Here is a 24776-nt window from a genome sequence, read left to right as displayed (position 1 = left end):
ATCTCCGAATTAGTGCTTCCATCTACTGCTGGCCTCACCGGACCAGCTGCACCGTCTCTTGCCTCATCTCTTTGCCATCAAAGGGGTAGCGGGTTCTGTCTCACCTGCTCACAGCCTCAGTCCTCAGCCCTCGGCCGCTGCTCTGTTTTAATGTTCTGTCCAAGAGCCACTGAAGTTACTATTTTCAGTGATGGGAAACTCACCTGGAAGTTTGCTGGCTTTTACTGGGCTTGATCTTGCCTTTGACCCAAACTTGATCTCTAAAGGACAGAGAATTAAAAGCATGAGCAAACTAACAATACAATGTATCCACCAGACAAGGTGACAAAAAAAAAAAAAAAAAAAAAAAAAAAAAAAAACCAACCACCAAGAAATAGCATGTGACTTAGGAAACTTGTGAGGTGCTGCACTTAACACTTGTGGCTGCTCGGTCTGGTGGCAGTAATCTCACCGGGACTGCTGTTCGTGCACCGTTACCATCACCAGCAGCAGAAGCATCACCTCCCTGCATTTGCACTGCTCCCCACCTCTAATCAGCAACCTTCTAAGAAACCCCCGTGCCCTATTGCCCGGGTGAGGGGCTGGAGGCCATGAGCACAGGACCACTCAGCAGGTCACAGGCCTGTCCGCACTTTGACAGGAGAGCCCATAGTCCTAAATCCTGCTCTTGACTGTTGCACAAATGTTTGTTCTGAAAGGGGAATAGAAGGAAAGGAAGGAAAGAAGCAGAGTAAAAAGGAGTAATATGACAGTTTAAGGTTTGATTTTATGGGCAGGAGGAGGAAGTATAGGGAAAGCAATCATTTGCCCAACTTGACAGAACTGGGAATCTAACCCAGGTTCTAGGATTGGAGCCCTGCATCCCTTTGGGAGGGATCAGCACCATGAAGAGTGTAGGAGAGATGCTCAAATGCATTCCTGACTGTGTTAGGCATTTTTAAATCTCCTTTATTTAGTTAACCAACCGGATAACCACAAGGATCTAATGAAGATATTCTCTCCCTTTACCAGCCCCCAAAGGGGGCTAAATAGTACAAATAATTTTATAACTCAGCAGTTAGGAATTGTGACAACATTAATATACATTCATATAAATATTAAATATGTGCACTTTTGCATATCAATTATATTTCAATAAAGCTGCAAAAAGTTTTCCTCTAAGTTAAGCTTTAAAAGGAAAATATTCTTTCACCTACCCCTTCTCTTTTGAGTATAATACTTTTGAAAGTCTGAATGTAAAAGTACAGACCGATAAACTCTTTGCTGGTCTTGGGAAGGTGTAAAATCCTACATAACATGAATGATGTCTCCTTTATTCTGGTCTTTGTTGGAATTTTGCTGTCATTTTCAGTGGCAGGGACATCCGGGGCCTTCGCTTTAAGAGTCAGGGGCTGAGGTAGTCCTCGGCGTGGCAGCAGTTGTGTATGTTTTTCTGTTTACAGCGAGCCAAGTATGAGTGGAAATTTTTATTAATGTGAGGAAAAAGCAGTTTCAACTTTGCATTTGATTATGCATGAATGCAACATTGTTTTCCAAAGCTGCTTCGTGGGGAAATTGGGATTTATAACAGTGTGAAGGGTGATTTTTTTCCTTCACCAGTATTGCCTGCTGAATACCTCCAGAATGGGGTCACCTGGTTTCATTAAGGGGCACACATGGCGGGAATGAGGTGCCTCACTCTCAGGTCTAAAAGGGGAAAACACAGCTCTAGCTGGTTTGGCTCAGTGGATAGAGCCTTGGCCTGCAGACGGAAAGGTCCCGGGTTTGATTCTGTCAAGGGCATGGTTGCAGGCTCCACCCTGGACTGGGCTCTGGTCAGGGCAGTGCATGAGGCAACGAGTTTTCTCATACCCATGCTTCTCTCTGTCTTCCCCTCTCTCTCCCACTCTCTACAAACCAGTGGGAAAATATCTTCAGGATTCAAAATAAAATAATAAAAAGTAAATACAAGGGGAAAACACAGCATGGCCTTGCCATCCCTGCAGCAGCCCCAGCAGCCATCTCCTCCCTTCTCCTCCTCCCCCCCCCCAAAAAAAAAAAAAAGCTGGAGAGAAATGAATGGCAGAATAAATAATTTATGCTAATGAAATTACTGCAATTAGTAGTTCTACAATGACCCTTTAAAAGCCACAGCTGTTAATGTCAGGAAGTGCTGTCACTACTGACCTTATCATAAGAGAAAGTGACAAATGGAGAATGCAGGGAAGACCAGTCATCAAAGAGGTCTGTTCTGGACCGATTAGAGTTTTCTGAAAAACAGTGTGAATTGCAACCAGCTGCTCCCTGGCTCCGCTGGCCTCCCATGCTGAGCCATTTTGTTAAGCCCCATAACAATAACCGGTAGTTATTTTGCCCCAATGAGACAAGTTGTCTCGGGCCACTTCCAGCTCTCCTGGAAACCACTTCTTCCACGGATTTACAAATGACACTGTTGTTTAAGGGAGTGTTCAGGGCGGCCCCAGAGCAGGCCAGGGTCGCTCTGCAAGGACATTGCACTTGGCCAGGGAGGTGTGTATCTACGTTTCAGAAGCGTATCTGCTGCACCCTTCCAGTTCACATTACAAGGCAGAACGGGAGTGGATTTTCACCCATGTTTATATTGTCAGGCTCCTTTAAACATAAAATCCTGCCTGGATTTTATGTTTCAGTGGTTGAGCGTCTGTCTACCTGTGAACTAGGAGGTCATGGTTTAATTCCCAGTCAGGGCACATTCCCTGGTTGTGGGCTCATTCCCCAGTGTGGGATGTACAGGAGGCAGCCAAATCAATGATTCCCTCTCATTCATGTTTCTATCCCTCTCTGAAATCAATAAAAAATATTTTTAAAAATAATAATAAATAAAAGGTTTTGCTTCTGCTACTGGTGATGGATTTGTATTCAAGATTTAATTTTTCCTTTAAAAACGTGTCCATTACTAGTGAAATGGACTTGCAATGGGCAGAACAATCTAAAACGTAGGCATTTTAAACCCACCTGGGAATTTTTCCCGCGGAGGGGAAGCTGAGTATTTAGACAGTGCCTAGGAACACTTGTTTTCCACCCCGAGAACTGGCCTGTCTCTCCTCATACCCCCGGCTCTCATATTGATGGAAGCATTTAACTGCATCACCAGCCACTTGTGCACCATTTTCCCAAAGATGCCTGCGTGTTATTGACAACACTTTGGTAAATTATGTGTGACTTTCCTGAGAGTTGGTGTAGCTCATTTAATTCATATTAATTGATTTTTAGGCTTCCCTTGATTAATTGAACCTGGTTCATCTTGTACAGAATGCAATAAATAATCATTAAAATGAGGGAGATGTGACTCTACAAATTAAAAAGTTAACTACTTCAGAAGTCATAGAGGACAAATGGAAAGACTGCATGGCGGGGGGAGGTTCTTCAGGAAATCTTCAAAGGAGAGTTAATTGGTTTTTTCTCCCTAAATGAGAATAGAAATGATCATGATATTTTCCTCCTAGAAGCACTGATTTTTATACTTCACCATCCCTTTTGTTTTCGCATGGATTCTTATACATTTGCATTTCTCCGTTTTCAGCTTTTCTTCTTTGTTTTTTTCATTGACTGCAGGGTTGTTGGTTTACTTTGCCTAAAGTTAAGTTTGAACACAACACCACAAATACTCCTCAGAGTACTGTGTCTCAGTTTCTCCATTTTGTCTTTCTCACATTTGATAGATAAAAGTCAAGCCGTGAAAAGCAGCGCTTGTGTTACACTGGTTTTGAGTTTGGAGTGTGGCGCACATAAAAATTCTCTCCTCATTGTCAAGAAGAGATTAGCAAAGCTGACTGCTTTTTCTTGTCATCTCTAATCCTGTGGGTAGCTCTTAAGGACTAGGAAAGTGTTCCTAGATTCTACCGTAATTTGTTCTGGCTTTTGGAAAAAAATCCTGTATAAATTTGGTAATTTTTCTTTTTTTTAAATCCAGGGTTTTGTTTTGTTTTGTTTTATCTTTATTGTTGAAAGTATTACATATGTCCCCTTTCTCCCCCATTGACCTCTCCCAGCCCACCCACCCCCACCCCTGCAGTTTTGTTTGGACGTGAGAGAATTTCATATGAATTGCAATGCTTGTGTTTTCAGCCCCTGGACAAAGATTCCATTAGCTTGTTCATGGCACACGTTCACACCAGCGTCAATGAAATGAGTACCAGATATTACCAAAATGAGAGAAGATACAACTATACCACACCAAAGAGTTTTTTGGAACAAATATCCCTGTTTAAGAACCTGTTGAAGAAGAAACAAAAGGAGGTATCCCAGAGGAAAGAGCACTTGCTGAATGGCATTCAGAAGCTGAAAACTACGGCCTCTCAGGTATGACCAGGGTGGATTATTACCGACATCTATGCTCCTAACATTTTTAAAAATTTTATTTTTGAAGCCACATGTCAAACCATTTATATAAGACTAGAGGCCTGGTGCATGGATCCATGCACCTGTGGGGTCCCTTGGCCTGGCCTGCGGGATCAGGCCAAAACTGGCTCTCCAACATCACCTGAGGGGCCCCGGATAGCAAGAGGGTGCAGGCCAGGCTGAGGGACCCCATTGGTGCAGGCCAGGAAGGCCAGGAAGGAATGTGGGAGGTTGGCCAACCTGGGGAGGGAACATGGGAGGGTTCCAGGGCATGTCCAGCCATCTCGCTCAATTGGCAGCAAGCTAACCTACCGGTCAGAGCATCTGCCCCTTGGTGGTGAGTGCACATCATAGTGAGTGGTTGAGCTGTCTTAGCATATCATTAGCATATTATGCTTTGATTGGTTGAAGGGCCAATTGGTCAACTGGACACTTAGCATTTTTGGCTTTTATTATATAGGATGCCTGATGCTACCATGGCTGATGTGGCTCTGTTGGTTGAGCATCGTCCCATGCATTGAGAGGTTGCTGATACAATAATCTAATGCTAAAATTTTACAGTTTGAGAACACAAAGAACACACTATTTCTGGTTTTCCAAGCCAATGTCTCTATCACTGATGGTTTGGAGAGACACCCTCTCTTGGCCTGACTCAGTGCAGGGCCACAGAGAGATGTTGAAATGAACAGGCATAGCTGATTCCTCTCTCCTGTCTCCCACCACTTTGGTGTCAGGAATTTTGTCACCTACCATGGAAGTAGGACCTATTTTGGTCTCAGATTCTCAATCTCCAATGAGGGCATCATTTCCTGGTTAATGATGTGATTAGGGTTGATAATGTGATTAGACCCTAAGACCAATCTTGGTATCTGGTCCCTTTTTAGCCACTATCTCTCTTAGATAAAAGTATCCGGTGTTGCCTGCATTCTAAGTCATAAGACCCCTGGAGGTTACCCTACTCACATAGGATGCTAATCATGTCTGTACACCGGTCATCCGATTTCATTGTTAAATATAAAACCAGTTCACGGCATGGGTGGTGCTGCTGTAATTTTACTTATGAGGCTGACAGAGTGTAAGGCCACAGAGCCCAGCTCGTAAGGCGGGGGTTTGAAGCCGGGTCAGTATTATTCTAAAGCCCATGGATTGTCCATGGCACCATGCTGCCTCTCTGTGACGAGTCAGGTAAAGTGAGAGTGGAAGCATGTGGAGACTAGAGAATGGCCCAGCTTTTCTCTGAGCCACCAGGGCCCTAGAGCTGGAGAAACATGCACTGAGGGGATTGCCACCGAGGGTGACCTCAAAGCCAGAAATTCCAGTGGTTTCTCTAGAACAGCAGTCACCAAATGGTGGTTCACGGACCACTGGTGGTCCAAAAGGTTGGCGACCGCTGCTCTAGAGTACTGGCATCAGGGCATAGGCTCTTGTTTTCAGGAGACTGAGCCAGTTTTCCCCCCAGCAGTGCAGCCAGCCCATCTGTGTATAGGCTCAACATAAGCCATGAGCTGGTCGGGGAAGCATATGTTGGCACCTTCACTTTGAAGGCCTCTCTGGCCATGTCCTGCGTGCACTCCATCGGCCAAAGTACCATTTGCTTCTTATCCTCCATGCTGTGTATGCCAGGGATGGCTCTTTGGTAGAGCATAAGGAGAGAGAATACTACTGGGAAAGAGAAACAGAGGGAAGAGGTTTCCAGGTCAGTCTCCAGGACAGAGAGATGTGAAGAACAGTTTCCGGGAAGCCCCCGAGAGTATACCCATATTTGTGCACCTTTTCCTTCCTTTCAAAGAACGTCTTTCTTTACCCTTCCTTTTTATGCACATTTCCTATTACTCTTTTTCTCATTGCCCGTTCTCTTCCCTTTTCCTTCTCTACCTATCTTTTTGCTGGTAATGCTATCTCACTTAAGTCAAGGCCCTTTTCCCCAGTGAAGTCTTTCCTTGAGTCCTGTTGAGCTAAGAGAAGGTGAGTGGTTTTCTAACATCAATCTCAGTTATGTGCTGATGAATCAAGGGGGTGGGAGAAAGGGAGAAAGAAAGCCAACAGCAGTTCACTGCCAAGTGCAGGGCAGCTTTGGGGGTTGGGGGTCTCCTTATTCCTCCTCAGCTGGTAGCAGCAGGAGGAAAGTCTGAGAGGAAGATTACCAAGTGTTGATTGAAGGCTGACTGGTGATTTCTTTTACTTAGGTACTTGTGCATGTCATGTTTTTAATACCAGAAGAGTGGTTGGGGTATTTAATAGGTTCTTACAAGTTTTTTGTTTGCTTTTTAATCAGCTTACTTGGAAAAGAAAATAACTAACGTTTCCATAGTTTCCCTTTTACCACCATATATTCCTCTTTAGATGTCAGCCTAGGTCTGTGGTTGGCAAACTGCAGCTCTCCAGCCACATGTGGCTCTTTGGCCTCTTGAGTGTGGCTCTTCCACAAAATACCACGGCCTGGGCGAGTCTATTTTGAAGAAGTGGCTTTTAGAAGAAGTTTAAGAAACTTGGCTCTCCAAAGAAATTTCAATCGTTGTACTGTTGATCTTTGGCTCTGTTGACTAATAAGTTTGCCAACCACTGGCCTAGGTCATCCTGATAACCTAGTGACCTTTCTTTGTATGGCAGGCCTCCTATCCAGGGCTTCAGTCACTTGGCATATTTCAGACCTAATAGCTTCCTGAGAAGCTGAAATTATGGCTTGAAATAGCAGTTTCTTCCTGGTCTTCCTGGATAATTCTGTTGACTATGACTTAACACACGACCAGTTCATACGGCTAACAACAACAGGAAAGCAAATAGCAAGCGGCGTTGCCCTGCCTTCGTAGAGAGGCTAAGGAGTCAGACTTGCTTTAATGTTAATCGTCCAGGGGGTAGTCGCGGTGGTAATTGTGCTTTCAGACAGAGTGTGTGCAGAGCTTGCTGAGGTGGGGGTTATCAGAGTCCTTGCATCTGGTAGGGAGATGTCATCCCACACGATGGAAGCACTAAAGTGCTTTTAGCAATTGAGTCAGAATAAGTGGTTATAATTGTTTTGTTTTTGTTTTTTTGCTCCTATGGTTTTAGCAAAATAGTAATGTTCATACTCGAGGAAAATAAGTGGAACAAAGAGCTAATTATCATCAAGATGTGTGAAGCTGCTTCCACGAGTTATATTTTTTCTCCCTAGCACGTCACTCATGCTTTTATTGACATGGTCCTCAAACTTAGGAGCCGGGTGGTACCTTTGGAACCTCATGAAATCCCAGCGTAAAAGGTGGGAAAATCGTTCTTTAGCTCAGACAAACTTGATGCCTCAGGGAGACTGGGGTGTCACAGGAGCTGAAGGAGGTTATTCTGGGCCCCTCCCCCAAGAAGAATTCACATCTGGGAAAGTCCCTGGCCTTCCATCCCCACCAGGCACTAGCGGCTTGCCCTCCTTGGTGTAGGTATTAAAGTGAATGACCGCCAAAGCCGGTTTGGCTCAGTGGTAGAGCGTTGGTCTGCGGACTGAAAGGTCCCAGGTTCGATTCCGGTCAAGGGCATGTACCTTGGTTGCGGGCACATCCCCGGTAGGGGGTGTGGAAGAGGCAGCTGGTCGATGTTTCTCTCTCATCAACGTTTCTAGCTCTCTATCTCTCTCCCTTTCTCTCTGTTAAAAATCAATAAAATATATTAAAAAATAAATAAAGTGAATACCCTAGGAGAGGAAGGCAAGTCAGGCCACTTCTTACTTTGTGGGAAGAGATAAGACCGGTCTGTGGGCATTTCTATCAAAATAAGCAGCTGATGAAGCAAACAGATAACAGCCAAAGAGCACTGACCACTTTAATTCATCTGAAGTGTCCTGCCACGTGTTGGAGAAGGAAAGCATGGTCCTTCCAGCTTGTCACCCAGCAGACTTTCCCCGGACTCGACTGCCTGGAGCCTGAGCCTCACAGGACCAAGAAAGCAGGGGGGGCCGGAAACTGGTTTGGCTCATTGGATAAAGCGTCAGCCTGTGGACTGAAAGGTCCCAGGTTCGATTCCAGTCAAGGGCATGTACATTGGTTGTGGGCACATCCCCTGTAAGAGGTGTGCAGGAGGCAGCTGGTTGATGATTCTCTCTCATCAATGTTTCTAGCTCCGTATCCCTCTCCCTTCCTCTCTGTAAAAAATCAATAAAATATATATATTAAAAAAAAACAAAAAAAACAAGGGGAGCATGTGTTGTGGGCAGAGGTGGGCACCGCTGTCAGTGCCTCTGGCTGCCCAGAATGAGTTGAGAAGATAAACTCTGGTTGGTGCTGACATACATTCATAGCATTGTCCACAAAACCACTGGGAAAGATTCTGTTTATCCTTACATGGCAAAGGCTGGGGCCGCATTCTCACACCCGGGACGAAATTCAACTCAGCAGAAACAGATGTTGTATACAAACTGCTAGGGACCCTTGGCATCCTTGAGAAAACGAAGCTGTCTCTGATGCTTGTTACTTCAAAATAATGTCCTTTTTTTCTTCAGGTGGGAGATCTCAAAGCCAGGCTTGCCTCTCAAGAAGCCGAATTGCAACTGAAAAATCAGGATACTGAAGCCCTGATTGCCAAGATCGGGCTCCAGACAGAGAAAGTGAGCCGGGAAAAGGCCATCGCCGACGCCGAGGAGCAAAAGGTCAGGCCCGATCTACCACTTAGGGTGCCGAGCTATATTTAGCACAAAATCAGCGTTAGTAGGTGAACAGTTTTGAACAACTTCCTCTCCAAGGGGCATAAAATCTAGAGAATTATTATAGTTACACATGTAACAGCATTTCACACCATGATTACCACTTGACCTTTCTTTACATTATGCATTTTCCCAACCTTTTAGCTCCTTTAATGATATGGAAGAACAATAAATACTGAGCTCATTCAAGCATATAATGGATGTGGATCTTGAACATCAGGCCTATTTGTAATACAGTAAAGGTCATGAAGGCTCCGCTGAGGTTTCTAAAGGGTCTCAGTTTTTAGGCAAATTGAACAACTCAATTGTTAACAAAGCCCATTCCGTCACTTTGCAAAATGGTTTTCAAATTTCGTATTTTAATCATACAACTTGAGTTTATTATTAAATCCTAAGCTAAATTTGTTCTTTTTTTTTTTTTTTTTTTTTTATCCGATGGAGGCTCTGGCATTTTGTATAATGTTTTATTGTTGGAAACAATTATTTTTAAGCTTCTATAAAATCTGCTTTCTTTGCACTTAGATCTCCAGCCATTCTGGAATAAATATAACTTCTTTTGTCTTCTTTTTTTTTTTTTTTTTTTTTTTTTTTTTTTTTTTTTACCAGAACTTCAGCTGCCAATGGAAGGGATTTCTTTATCTTATTTTCCAAAAGAAATAGTACAGTAAACATAAAACTAATAAGTATTTGTTTAAAAATTGAATATATATGTTTGTTTGTGTAAGGTAAATTCTCTTATTTTAGGCAATTATAATCAGGCCTTAGTTAATAAATAATTGTAAATTGCCACATGCTCATAGCCACTGAGTCAGTAGCCATTGGTCCATTATCCAGGGTGGGCCTGGCTGACACACCCCAGAGCTGTGGGTCAAAGGGAATTGCGCCCCACGTCTTCCCAGATCACTAGGCTACGCAGCACGTTCAGTGTCCTAGTGTCACTGCACCTCAGGGTATTGGGAATGAGAAATAAGTTAACCTCGAGTATTTTTTACTCGCACTTGTGGGTTTTTATATATTAAATGTTCAAGATTGCTCTATTTATAAACTGTACCCAAAGGAACAATACTCCATTATCAACAAAGGAGTCAGAGGAGAAGAGCAGCAACTCCCAGTCTCGTAGAAATAGCACTTAAAGAAAAACCCTTTAAGGCAGGGATGGGGAACTGTGTAAGGCGGGTCGTATAAGGCCCACAAAATGATTGGGTCTGGCCCTGCCAAGGCATTAGGGGTGAGTTAATTAAATGTTTGACCAAGTAGAGCAGCCTAATGTTTAAGTTGATAATTTTGTATGGCCCGAGAATGATGTTATAAATGTCCAAATGACTCTTGGCAGAAAAAAAGGTTTCCCACCCCTGCCTTAAGGTTTCTTCTAGTACTAAACATCTGCCATCCTGAGTTCAGTTTAAAGCGATGCCAGTATAAATGGTCATAATGCCCCCTTATGGAAAGAAATGCCCGATGTGATGACTCGCTGGGGCAAATACACACTCTCTCATCTGGAACAGCTTCCTCCAGCACACTGAACCTGTAGCCTTCTTACAGTGTTCACGGTCCATGCCTGGCAGCTTTGGGGGCTGTGGTTTTTAAGCAGTTCTTGGTGAGCATGCCGAGTTTCCTTATTTACATTAACAGTAGCTGTGTATGTATTGGCAGGAGGTCACATATCTACCCTGAACCAATTATGTCCATAAAAGGTGCCGTACACAACAAAATAACGGTTAATCAGGAGACGAGTAATTACTGCTAATGAAGCTGTGGTAGACAACATAATTTGTTGTGAGCAGTGTTTAATTTTATGGTATAGTTAAACCTGTTCCTTCCCAACACATCGGAGGAAATGCACTTTGTTCACACGTTACATTCCACAAATCACTGTCCCCTCGGGAACCATCGCCCAGGGCGACCGGATCCTGCCGCCCAGCGCCACAGCTTTGAAATTCCAGTTTCTGCTGAGGACTAAAAATGTCCTCGCCCTGGCCATTCAGATTCTATAGGTGTCCCACATGGAGGAGGATTAAAAACTCCAAAGCTTCTCACTTTGATTTGGTTTACTTGTACCCACATGGTTTCCCTATGTTCCATATCCCATGTGTTCATGTCCTGGGGCCGATACAGCACCCTCTTGGCATGTGAAGACTGCCATTTGGCCCTCAGCGGGAGAGAGGACATCCATGTCATTGTTCCATTGCCAAGGGCAGAACTGGATGGTTGCTGCCATGGTTCCCTACCAGGTCCTTAGAGAAACCGGAAATTTGTCTTTATAAAAATCTTGTCTGTGGCTAAACATGCACAGCCCAGAACAGTAGCTTCTAGCCCAGTGGTCAGCAAAACTCACTAGTCAACAGAGCCAAATATCAACAGTACAACAATTGAAATTTCTTTTGAGAACCAATTTTTTTTAAACGTAAACTGTATAGGTAGGTACATTGTTATTAACTTAATTAGGGTACATGGTATTTTGTGGAAGAGCACGTTCAAGGGGCCAAAGAGCCGCATGTGGCTCGCGAGCCGCGGTTTGCCGACCACTGTTCTAGCCGGTTGAACAAGAAAGCTTTTATCTATTCCTAAAGAAGAGCTAACGTGGCTTTTAGGCAAATGTTAGCAAACATTAGGTGGGGAATTCTAGGAAGAAAATCCGTGGCGTAGGTTACTGAGCCAGCCTGGATTTTCACGTGCCCGGGACTCTCTGGAAAAGGAAATGGAAGAGCAGAGGAATCCCTTAATCTCGTTAGTGGCAACTTATGGTTCAATCAGAGCCCTTCTTGGAGCATTTTGGTACTTGAATCCATCTGTGTTGTGTGTTTTGTGCATGTGCCACATTTTGCATGTACAGTGTGTCCAAAGGGAATCGGTCTTCACACAAACCCTCCCCTATTCAAGATGCGGACAGATGAATTCTTGAACAGTGCCTCTGACTCAACCCATGTGTTTTCAGGAGAGAGATCCAAGATGCTGATGTGTGTCTGTGATGTGAGTGTGTGTGTGCTTTTCCTCTCTGACTAGGTGACAGCCATTCAGACTGAAGTGTCCCAGAAACAGAGAGAGTGTGAGGCCGACCTGCTGAAGGCTGAGCCTGCTCTGGTGGCTGCAACAGCTGCACTCAACACGCTCAACAGGGTAAGGATGGTTATTTTTGGATTCCTCAGAATAACACTTAACGTGTTTTTTAAATCCTCATCCGAGGATATGTTTATTGAGTTGAGAGAGAGAGAGGTGAGAGAGATTTCCTCTTTATATCTGAACCGCACAGCGTTTATTTCCTTCTTTGTGCTTGTCTATATTTGCAGATTTTCCTCTGAATATATTATTGTTTACCCAGGCAGAAATAAATGCCACTTAACTATAAAGCTGAGCATTTTTGTAAATGATGATGTGTGCAAATGCAGAGGAATCTCAGCTAGTCTGTTCTGTTGCCTTTGCTCTTATTTTCTGTTCCTTGCATTCATTTCCCAAATAAATAGGCAGCTAATGGGAGTGGAGCAGACTCAGGTTGAGCATTTGATGAGTGTATCGGGCAGCTCGTGAAAGACTATAGGAAATGCTTGTTCTTTAAAATCATGTGTCATGAACCAACATGTGCTGCTTACAGGTACCAGCGCTCCTAAGTATTTGCCCTGACACTGGTAACTTATACCGTCAACACCACCTGCTGGGCAAATCGAGATTCCAATAGGAGCAGAGTAAGGACGGGTGTACAGAATAGACAAAACCTGCATGGGCGTCCTCCCCATCGAGAGCCACCTAGAGTAACTGAAGGTGGTTTTTGTACACGTGAAGCAGAAACTCACAGCCGAGAGACACTGAACTAAGAGACTATGTTTCTGCAAGGACCTGCTTAAAATGCAGATGTGTTACCTAGGTGGGATAGAACCCACGGATACCTTAAAACCTGTATGCTTAGGAAATGTCCTGACTCAGTGAGCAAGGCTGTGTGGGACTGGAGTACCCAATGAACCGTTTTTCTTAGAGGGCAGAAAGGACAGTGATGTCTCCAGAGCATCAGGGAGAAAAGTATGCAGGGAGAACTGGACTTCTTGGGGTCTCACGGTGGAATTCCTGCCCCACCGAGGAGGCTGGTGTGGGAAGGAGAGGTCGGAGGCCACTGATGACCAGCTTGACAGCTCCCGGCGCTTCCCCAGTCCTTCCCCCGTCTCAGAAGGGCCTGTGCTTTTCTCCAGGTCAACCTTACCGAGCTGAAGGCCTTTCCCAACCCTCCGAACGCGGTCACCAATGTCGCTGCGGCAGTAATGGTCCTCCTGGCTCCGCGGGGCAGGGTGCCAAAGGACCGAGGCTGGAAGGCAGCGAGAGTCTTCATGGGAAAGGTACCGACAGCCCGGCGGGAGGGAAACCCTGCTTCTGAGCTCAGGGCTGCTGTTATACTTGGCAGCAAAAGGCGTTCCCATCCCAAGGCGTCCTTTTCATGTCCGTGAGGGTGACTTGTGTGTTCTTTAGACTTTGAATCTGTGTTGGCCAAGTTGGAGGTTAGCTTAGGGTCACATCCGTGGTCAGCAAACTGCGGCTCTTTGGCCCCTTGAATGTGGCTCTTCCACAAAATACCACGGCCTGGGCGAGTCTTTTTTTTTTTTTTTTTAATATATTTTATTGATTTTTTACAGAGAGGAAGGGAGAGAGATAGAGAGCCAGAAACGTTGATGAGAGAAACATCGACCAGCCGCCTCCTGCACACCCCCCACCGGGGGATGTGCCGGCAACCAACGTACATGCCCTTGACCGGAATCGAACCCGGGACTCTTCAGTCCGCAGACCAACGCTCTACCACTGAGCCAAACCGGTTTCGGCTGGGCGAGTCTATTTTGAAGAAGTGTTGTTAGAAGAGGTTTAAGTTAAAAAAAAAAATTTAGCTCTCCAAAGAAATTTCAATCGTAGTACTGTTGCTATTTGGCTCTGTTGACTAATGAGTTTGCCGACCACTGGGTGACAGCATCCCTCAGGCAGCACCAGCAGCCATTGGAAGGTTGCTAGTAATTATTTGCGAAATTGTGAGAGCAGTTAAGTGTAGGAGGAAGAAAATTACATGGATTTCTTATGCTGGAAAAAAAAATGTTGCTAATGTATCAGAAGGTGAAGCAAAGGGGTTTCGGAGTATGTGAATTTCTTTTTCAAAATGTGAGGGCCTCCTGTGTAGGGACTGAACATTTTACCCCGGGATGGAAAGGATTTTAAAAGTGTCCATTGCTAATTCTAACTCCATACACTAAAGACTGAAAAAGTCACACAGTAGGATAACTGCGGCTTGCCAATTTTGCCTTTGTCACGCGAGCCCTAAAAGCCGATTTTAACGTTCGATCTTGGAATTTTCTCTGCAGCCAAAGTGGGTTTTTGCAGTAAGTCTTTTTGCTTTGTAGGTTGATGATTTCTTGCAAGCGTTAATTAACTACGACAAAGAGCACATTCCAGAGAACTGTCTGAAAGTGGTGAACGAACAGTATTTGAAAGACCCGGAGTTCAATCCCAACCTGATTCGGACCAAATCTTTCGCAGCCGCGGGCCTCTGTGCCTGGGTCATCAACATCATCAAGTTCTATGAGGTACCTGGCCCGGCCCAGCGCGGACGTCACACAGGCCCGTCGGTATCTTAATCCCTGGGCCGGTAAAAGGCTGTAATTTGGAAATTAAGATGAAGTTCTAAGAAGGAGCCATGAAAGGGTCTGATTACACAGAATTCTATGCAGGAGGATACTTGAAATGTTGGAAACTGTCTTCCTCAGGGTAGAACAATTAGCTACTTTAGATCAAATAGCGGCAATTAGATTTGATTCGATGAAAACATTAATTATATTTGTGTGAAAATGCTAATTTCATTTTGATTCGGAAAAAAAAATACACACTGAACTTCTGAATTAATGTTCAGTTAAACTTAATCCCTGCTCTCTAAGCAAAAATTCACACCCTCTAGTGTAGACAAGAAAATAGCCATTTGTTTTGTTTTGTTTTGTTTTGGTATTTTAGTGGCAAGTAGGTTTGTGCCTGTGTATGGTCTCATCTAAGGCTTGTGCTTCGGGCAGTATAGAGAGAGGATGATCACGTCACGTAGTAATTTATTTATCAACATCCGAGCATCTGCCAACTGCGCCCTCAGCACTTTGCAGAGCACGGGGTGTAACAAGGGCCCGTGCACAGCCCTTCACTCTGAAAAACCATCTCACTTCTGTCTTGGAAGGTTGTGTGTTACATTCAAAACGGGGATCACTGAGGAAATGCCAGGTGCAGGCAGTGACATTCCCAGAATGCTTTTCATAAAACCAGGCTACGCTCTCTCTTTAGTGGAGGTCCACAGAGAAGGAGCATAGACAGATCGCCCCTGATGGGCGGCCTCTCTCCGTAATAAAACGCCTGACTCTGTGTGCTCCTTGCCCCGCAGGCGCAAGTTAGACTGTGGCTGCGCTCCTGTTGTTTTGTTATAAAGCGTAATTTCCTCTCTCTGTCCCCAGCAGGAGAGAAAATTGATCCACTAAATTCTCAAACGACCCATTCAAACACACACACACACACACACACACACACACTCTTCAGGCTGCCAGGGACTTGGGAAAGAAAGTAAAAGGGTGATTAATATGGTGTGCAGCTGTCTCCCACTTCCTGGGTCCAGAGAAGCCCCCCCCCAGTTACCTTCCACTCCAAAGTCAAGGCTAGCTCCCAATTTCAGCGACATGCCTGCATTTCTAATGACAGAAGGACTTGCTCCTGATTTTACGGCAAGCTAATTTTGGTTTATTCATGGCATTAGACATACACAGCATTAGCACAAAAGTACTTGTGGCTCTGATGTCCAGAGTATGTGCGTGAATAGTGGACAAGCAGAGAGAATTTGGAAGGCTTCGTGGAGGTTTGCTCTGCCATTGGGGAGAACCATTGCTGAGAAATAAGCGACCAGTGGCTAGTGGATTAGAGGCTTTACCTGTAAAGTCCCCAGCAGAGGAAGGCTCGAATGATTACTTGTCGTCTTTGCACGGTCATTACCTCATGAGTGAAACCCCACGTGGCATTTCAGGTCTACTGTGACGTGGAGCCCAAACGCCAAGCATTGGCCCAAGCGAACTTAGAATTGGCCGCAGCTACTGAGAAGCTAGACGCGCTCAGGAGAAAGCTTGTGGTGAGTACAGACGGTTACCCTGAAGTTCCCAAAAGGGAGTACCTTCCCTCTTAGGCTCTCACCTTCAGATAAAGCCATGTGTGCATCTCTGCCAAACACAAGGACATTCCATGTGTCATTCTGTCTTCATCTGCATTCTCCTTTAGTAGCTTATCCGCTGTGTGCCAGACACTGAACCGGGAGAGTGGAAACGTGCATGGTCTGGGAGGAGGAAGGGGTGCGGGGAGGGTAGCGATGTGATTGAAAGCAGGGACTCTGGAGCCAGACGACCTGAGTGTATATCCTGGTTCCGCCATTTACCGTTTCACCCTTCACAAGTTAGGTAGCCTCTGTGAGCTTGGTTTTCTCATCTGTGCAGTAGGTATGAGAGTACGGTAGCACCCACTTCTAGGGCGGGATTATGAGGATTACATGAGAGTCATTCCTATTAAGAATTGAGCACAGTATCTGGCACGTAGTACATACTTAGAGAACATCAGCTGCAAAGATGATTAACATTCCTGTTTCACAAAGATGTAACCAACCCTTCTAAGTATACATGTGACTTCATACTCACAGTGCAACAGGAGCACCAGAAAAGGACCGCGCCTGGAGAAATGAGGGCATGTGTCCTAATAAAGGTGTGCTTGATCTGGGCTTCCAGAGTCAGCAGGATAACTAGATCAGGAGAGGTGTTCTTGGTAAAAATACAGAAAAGAGGGAAGAAGCAGCTGGTACATGTGAACGACATGATCAAACTAGCTTTTCAGCAACAGAATGGAAGGCTGGGGAGAGAGGAGTCTAGAGGCAGACAGACAAGTTGAGAGGCACGGCCACGAGTCCTGCTAGGGCCTCAGGGAAGCAGAGCAGCCAGATGGGAAGAGTGAGATGGATGCAAGGCTGGTGGATGGCAATTGGGGGGTCGGGGATGCAGAACAGAAATGATCAGTGTAAGATGCCTGACAAGAAATCAGACTGAGGAGGCTCTGTCACCCTGGCAACTGGGGAGCCCTCAGAGCTTCAGTCTAGTGTCTGTGAAGTAATGATCATAACGGCTGCCTCTCCAGGCGGGCACTGAGGACTTCTGGCCGCCCAGAACCCAGGTTTATCTCTGAGGAATTCTCTCTCCTTGTTGGATACACTCAGGTGGGGACTCTAGCAGGGGTGCCCTGGGCTTTTCTAGCTGAAGGCTAGCTGTATCATCCCAGCTTCGCCAGTTTGGTCCTTCACCTCTAAAACTGAATCATGAGAAAAGAATATAAGGAGTGAAAGTAGAGGTCACACATGGGGTGGTGCTCCGGAGAGACTCTCAGGCACTTCCTGCTCCAGCTCCTGGGTGTCTGCATGTGGTTCTCTGCCTTTCCTTTGCTCCTAACAGTGTCCCCTCTTTCCTTCCAGTAAAATCCCATTAGCTAAAATTAGCTGGCATCTGTTACTTCCCATCTCAGAATCCTGATGTCTCCAAGTGCTGTGTGATGGGTCAAAATGCTGTTTGTTGCACAGTTCACAGCCGTACATGGAGTCCCCACTCTCTTTGTGCCGCAAACCCATGTGTTGGGTGTTCTAGGGCTAGACCTGGGGTTTGAGAGAGAAGCCTGGCTCAGGAACACAGATTTGCGATCACGGTGTGAAGACCACACATATGCATTGTCCAGTGGTCTGAAGGAACTCCATTATTAACCCCTTTTCCCCTCTTCGTGGAGAACCAAGAATGACCCTTCTTTAAAAAGAGGATCATGCCGGGACCGGTTTGGCTCAATGGATAGAGTGTCGGCTTGGGGACTGAAGGGTCCCGGGTTCGATTCCGGTCAAGGGCATGTACCTTGGTTGCGGGCATATCCCCAGTAGGGGGTGTGCAAGAGGCAGCTGATCGATGACTCATCGATGTTTCTAACTCTCTATCTCTCTCCCTTTCTCTCTGTATAAAAATCAATAAAATATATTTTTTTAAAAAGAGGATCAGGCTCAGCCACAAGAGAGAGAGGGGACAGTGCACCCAGGGTGTGTGTGAGCCTGCGGGGCACGTCGCTGGCTGCCCTCTGCCCAGAGCAGGAGGCAGGCGTGAAGGCCTCCTGGGGAGCTGGCAGGCTGTGGTGGCACTCCTTCCCTAACACGTCTGCGAAAGGGGCAGAGGAGGGACAGAGATTTGTTTTACGTGCTGCAAGGTACTGGATATTTAAGGTGACTGTAATACTTCATCTTGAATATCTAGAAATGGCTCCAAAGTTCATTTTTGATTCTTATTCAGGATCTGGATCGAAACCTGAGCCGACTCACAGCTTCGTTTGAAAAAGCAACAGCTGAGAAGGTCCGGTGCCAGGAAGAGGTGAACCAGACCAACAAGACCATTGAGCTGGCCAACAAGCTTGTCAAGGAACTGGAGGCAAGTTCGCCTTTTCTTCCCAGATTCTACCTAAAATATGCAGATCAGCACTTTTGGATCTTTATTTGCTGTCAATAATAATTAAGTAGATGTGAAATCAGCCATGAATGAGACTATCTCATCATCACTCATACTGGAGACTAACTTACCCAAAGTAAGAACTGACGATTCTCGGTATTTTTCAGTAGCTAGCCATGAACTCAGTGGTTTTCCTGAATATGTTACAAATTCAGGCCAGCTGCTAGGTAACTGCCATTGAACTGTTGTCTGAGTCACTTAATATACATTTACAATTGAATTCTTCCATCAGAACATTACTTTAAATTAAGCCTGTGTGATATTCTCCATGGCATCTTTTTAGAGATGACTGATGTGATAATTCTAAAAGTAGATAGGATGATTGCCTGAGTCGGTAAATACACTAAAAACCCACTCAATTGTGTACTTCAAAGGATGAATTTCATATCTGAATTCAATCTTAATACAACTCTTTTTAGTTAAGGACTATCTAAAAGTAGATAAGTGCACTATTAGAACTGTATTTAGCTGACAGTAACAGAAAAGTTGGTTTATAATGGCTTAATCAAATGGGAGTTAATTTTTTTTACACATCACAGAAAAATCCAGAGGGTAGACATTGTCAGTGTTGGCTCAGATAATTAGCAACCAGACGCCTAATCTCTGTGCCCTCTGCTTCTCCACTCTTAGCACGTGGTCGCTCACCCTCATGCCCTTTGCATCACGGTCACAGAAGGCTGTTCTACCTCAGATCCAGGCAGGAGAGAGAGTAATCAGTATCAGCTGACTTTTTGTCTCTTTTTCTAATCCTCACCCAAGAATATGTTTTTATTGATTTTAGAGAGAGGAAAGGGGAGAGAGAGAGAGATAAACATCGATGTGAGAAACATCCATTGCTTTCCTCCTGTATGCACCCCGGCTGGGGATCAAACCTGGGACCTTTTGCTGTACAGGATGATGCTCCAATCATGTGAGCACCCAGCCAGAGCTGGATTTTTGTCCTTTTATAAGAAAAACTGAAGTTTTCCTAGGAATGTGTTTGGCAGACTTCACTTAAGTTTCTCTAGCCAGAGTTAGATTGACCACGTGTAGCTGCAAAGAAGGCTGGGAAATAGGAAAACTGGGAGATGGTGATTGGCTTAGCCAATCATGGTTCATCAAATGGGGCTGGACTCCTCACCACCCTATTTAAAATCAGAGTTCTCTTAGCAAGAAGGAATGGAGAAATGTGTTAGGGTCAGTTGAACTGGGGGATAGCCTAACATAATTATACTGGACTTTTTACTAATAAAAATCCAATTAAAAAAAACAAACCCAACACAACAAATTTAAGTCCCTCATCCCTCATAGTTCATTCTGCAAAATCCACTCTCCATTCCATCTCAGAATCCTAAGGCTGTTCTTCCAGTTGTTAGGGCCACAAGCTTTGGCATCCCCCTGGACTTTTGCTCTTTCTCATGCTCTTTCTCACACCCAGCCCACGGCATACACACTGTATTGGCTCTACCTTCAAAGCCCATTTGGAACCCACACCCTCACCCCCCTCGCCTCTCTGTGCTGGCCCTGGAGTACTGCCCTCACTTCCACCATCACCCCTGAGTCCTCTTCCTTCACTGCAGCTGAGTGATGTTTTAAAAAATTAAGTTCCTTCCTGACACCGGTGTCTCAGAATTCTCCAGTAACTAATTGTCTAGCTCAAAGGGCAGTCCAAAGGCTGCAAGGCCATCTATGACCGGGCTCCGGGATACCTCCTGTCCTCACACCTGCCACCTTCCCAATCTCTCCAACTGCACTGGCCTTGCTCTTCCTACTTTGCGTCCTTTGCCTTTTTCCTCCATGTGGCTTACCTTTCCCCCTGATGATGACATCACTGGCTCCCCAACTTCCCTCAGGTCTCTGCTAAAAGTTCCCCTCATCACATGGCTTTCTCTGCTCTCTGACCTGCATGGCCCCCCCCCCCCCCACACACACACACACCCTGCTCTTGCTCTATTTTATTTTTTCATAACATTGATCAGCACATGACATATACACTGACCCATGTACACATATAAGCGCCTCGAGAATAGGAACCTCACCTGTTTTCTGCACGGCTTGATCCCAAGCATATAGCACAGTCCCTGGCACGTCATAGGCTCAGTAGATATTTGTCAAATGAATGAATGGGTGAGCTGTGGGAGCCTCCTATGTTAAAAAGAATCAGGGGCCTTTTGAAGACTCATTTTTCTTAAGTCAGTTGAGAAACTCCACTACTTCTGTTGGAGTTTACCACTTGTTCCATTTTGTGTGGTGAGATTTAAGCAGTTTGAAATGTTCACCACTTGTGAAGTATCTGAAAAAAAGAAAAAGTGCCCTTTAATTAGACTGTTTTCCTGAGATAGTTACAGATGTCTGAACGTTTTATGAAGGGTAAAGCAGGCTCTACGCTGCCTCTCTAACACATAGCACTGTCTCCAAAGGCCTAAGTTACTCGTGAAGACAAGGGGAGGGAAATGTTTGACCAATACTAACTAACACATATATGTGCATGTGTATACATATAAATATATAAATAAATAAATAAATAAATATATATATATATATATATATATATATATATATATATATATATTTGTTTGAAGATGCCAGACCTTTTCCTTTGAGAATAAATTCTTTCTGACTAGAGCTGGAGACAGTTAACTTCTGAAAAGCATCAAGACTGATGATTTTGTCTATATAGCATTGACCTGGAAGCTCAGCCATTCAGACTAATAAATCAGGCAATTTATATTTAATCATTAACTAACTCCTGAGCTGAACAGCTGTTCAAAATTAGAAATTGGGTCACCCCAGCCAGGATGACATTACAGGCAATCTATAATGCATTAGAATAAAATTATAGTGATTTTTAACTGTCTAGAAATTTATTAGAGGACATGTTCCATCTCTTAAACCCTTGTTAGCCAGTGTCAGTAATGATTTATGTTGCGTGGGTAGTATAGTGAAATTACTGACGATTTTTGTAGCCGATAAGTCTCTGTTTAGTAAATCTTCAAACTTCAAAGCTGCTTTGGAGAATGAGGTAGGTGCACTTTATTGTTGAACATTTACTAACCAACGACAACAAAGATGGAGGGAAAGCAAATGAGAGATTCTTCTTCAAAATTAATGGGTCTGTTGTCAGCTGAGGAAGGAAATGAATGAATTCTAGAAAGAGGGTAGAGAGCTGAAGTTCCTTAGTATTTAATTGTTATAGCTAACTTGGGGTGACTTGTATGAAGCAAAGCAGGGAGACTATCTTAACACAGCTTTGAAAAACATTTGCAACTGCTCATCTCAGTGCTGTGGGCATTATGATGGCTTGCAGGCAACTGGCATTCCAATCTATTCTGATATGTATCATTTTTTATTTCTGTGGTCTGTCCGTTCGTTTTCTCTCTCTCTCTCTCTCCTGCCCTCCCTCCCTCCCTCTCCCTCTCTCAAGAAAAACTAAATTCCACAGGGATCTTCTTTGCTTGTACTATCAAATTGCTGATTTTTTCCCCAGGTCCTATTAATTTGCATGTGCTTAGAATGTATTCATTTTTAGCTTGCATTGAAACAAAGTGAATTAGTGAACTACCCTGTAGTTTAATCAATCTGTAGATATTTATTGCCATTTTATTCAAATTCAACTTTAAGGGCTCCACGTACTTAACCTGAAAATCAAATTTTAAATGGCCATCCAACTAGCTATCAGGACTTTAGCAGCATTCTTGGAGTGTATTATCTTCAAGGCTAGTGACGTTCTTTGATTTCCATGTTGTATAGGTTCTGACACTGATCAAGTGATTTTATTAGAAAAATACCCTGAGTAGAAGCTAACAGCACGTATTCTTCAATTAATAGGATTCAGGATAGGTGGTTCTTTAAGCCTTATGTTTTAATTAACTAACATCAAGGGTGTTTGTCATTTTCCTTTTTCTAAAATAAGCCACCAGCCAGTATGTTAAACAGAAAAGAAAGTTGGCCTAGGGCCGTGGCTGAAAAGCAGGAGATGTGGAAAGCAGCCAAGTTGCCATTAAGCATCTTCCCATCATTCAGTCTTGGCCACAGCTCTTGATACTCCACTCCCAGATGGACAGGGGTGTGACTGTCATCAGCCTTTCCCGAAGGACCTCCCTCAATCACAGTGAAGGAGTTAGGGCATCTCAGGAGAAGATATTCAAGATCTTATGTCGTGTAGTAGTAACTCCACGGAAGAGTGTATGGGAGCTCCTTCCGAATCATGGGTTTCAGATGCATGAGCGATTGTAATAGTCATCCAACCAGTTCTGTTCTGCTCCTTCTAAGGACTGGACGTTGTGCTCCAAGGCCATCACATTAGGCATTTATTGAGCTCACCCTGCAATTACAACTGAGCAATTTCATCTTTCAGTCAGAGAAGGTTCGCTGGGGCCAGTCTATAGAATCTTTCGAAGCTCAAGAGAAGACACTCTGTGGTGATGTTCTGCTGATGGCAGCCTTTGTGTCTTACGTGGGATCCTTCACGAAGCAATATCGCCAGGAGCTGGTGGACTGCAAGTGGGTTCCCTTTCTTCAGCGAAAGGTAAGCTCAGCTCCTTACCTTGTCAGCATTTGGAAGCATCACACTGAAATTTCAGTAGTAAAAACAGTGCGTATATACCAGGCTCTGTTGTACCTCTGTAACAGTAACTGCCTAGAAATTCTGTTGTGAAGGAGATGTTCCTTGTGTGTGGCAGTTTTTCTTATTTTAAGAAAGGATAAAAAATATGAAAATTAATTATATAAACAAAACTGATAACTGAAATAAAATTTGGATTATGATGTTATTGTATAGTATGAAATCTTCTGTTTTCTTACTAATATTATGAGTTATTTGTTAATGTGTGTGGTTTTTTTATGACTACTTTCAGGTCAGAAGTATGCCATTTTGTACATAAGTATAAAAATAGCTCAACTTAATCCCAGCCACTGTGGTTCAGTGGTTGAGTGTCGACCTATGAACCAGGAGATCACAGTTCGATTCCTACTCAGGGCACATGCCCTGGTTGTGGGCTTGATCCCCAGTGTGGGGCATGCAGATCAATGATTCTCATCATTGATGTTTCTCTCTCTCTCCCTTCCTCTTTGAAGTCAATTATATATATATATATATATATATATATATATATATATATATATATATATAAATTTTAAAATAGCTCATCTCTCTCTCTAAAATCAATTTTAAAAAATATCCTTGGGTGAGAATTTAAAAAAATAAATACTGGGTATTGCAGCTTCTAAGAACTTTATGTGATTCTAATATGCAGGCTGGGGTTGAGAGCTGTGGCCCTGTGGGAGGTGTGGGTTTTGGGTAAGACACACAGGTAGCGAGCAAGGAGTTTGATCCAAATAGGACTAGGTCACTACAGGGCACCTGGGAAAGGCTTTCAGAAAGTGCAACAGTGGAGTCATGCATTTGTAGCACTGGGTACAGAAGAAACCAGGTAGCATGGTGGGTAGTTGGAAAGGACAGTGCGGTGGGCACACATGACCTTGAAGATCCAGATCACACTGTTACCCAAAATTGTTACCCTCCAAAGAGTAGCACAGAGGGCAGTGGTAGACGGTAAGAACTTAAAGCCATATATCCTTGGCTAATAGGAAGATGCTCATTCTAAACAATGCCCATTTATTGGTGTCTTTAAGGAAACTGTATCAAGTCAGATACCAAGGCTTCATATCACCAGGAGATTGCGTTTACTTATAAGATAACATCATAGTCAGGAAAAGTAAGAATATTGTGCTACTTTTCCTATATTGATATCAAATTGCATGCTAGCTTTCCTGTGGGAATTTTCCCAGCATTTAGTTTACTCTTTGGCCAACCAATAAATCAAACACCTATTGCTGCTCTGCCCCCCCCCCCCCCCACACACACACACACACTTACTCCCAGTTGGGCTCTTGCTGTAATGTCTTATGGAGGCATATTTCCATCAAGCCTGGGGACCAGCTCCTTCTCCATCTTGCCCATTCTGGCATCTCCGGGTAGTGTTTTGTGTGTAGGAGGTGCTCAATATGGTAAACACTTGGTGATTGATGACACAACGAATAAGTTGCATTCCGTGATCTTGTAAGTTTTGGTAAAACTGGGCCATTTTTATAAAGAATGACCCCTATTCTTTAAAACAGATTTCTCTTTCTCTGTCTCTCTCAAAGAGTACAGCTCCCCCATTGCAGTGCTTTCTGCAGTCACAGTGCAGGCCTGGGCACAGCCAACAAGCTGATGG

General features: G+C 44.2%; 1 protein-coding gene across 1 annotated transcript in view; it reads left to right on the top strand.

Annotated features, from left to right (window-relative positions):
* The window catches only part of DNAH11 (dynein axonemal heavy chain 11), a 196412-nt gene that overhangs the window by 122110 nt on the left and 49526 nt on the right, over window positions 1-24776 (top strand). The window contains exons 56-63 of the mRNA XM_036429948.1: window positions 4087-4320; window positions 8825-8971; window positions 12029-12142; window positions 13204-13347; window positions 14392-14574; window positions 16038-16139; window positions 18367-18501; window positions 22916-23086. Coding sequence (XP_036285841.1) covers window positions 4087-4320; window positions 8825-8971; window positions 12029-12142; window positions 13204-13347; window positions 14392-14574; window positions 16038-16139; window positions 18367-18501; window positions 22916-23086 — 1230 coding nt within the window. The remainder of the gene's footprint in view (window positions 1-4086; window positions 4321-8824; window positions 8972-12028; window positions 12143-13203; window positions 13348-14391; window positions 14575-16037; window positions 16140-18366; window positions 18502-22915; window positions 23087-24776) is intronic.

Source organism: Pipistrellus kuhlii, unplaced genomic scaffold, assembly GCF_014108245.1.
Source record: "Pipistrellus kuhlii isolate mPipKuh1 unplaced genomic scaffold, mPipKuh1.p scaffold_m20_p_10, whole genome shotgun sequence".
NCBI classification, from domain to species: domain Eukaryota; kingdom Metazoa; phylum Chordata; class Mammalia; order Chiroptera; family Vespertilionidae; genus Pipistrellus; species Pipistrellus kuhlii.
Note: the sequence above shows the minus strand (reverse complement) of the source record. Positions and strands in the feature narration are given on the sequence as shown.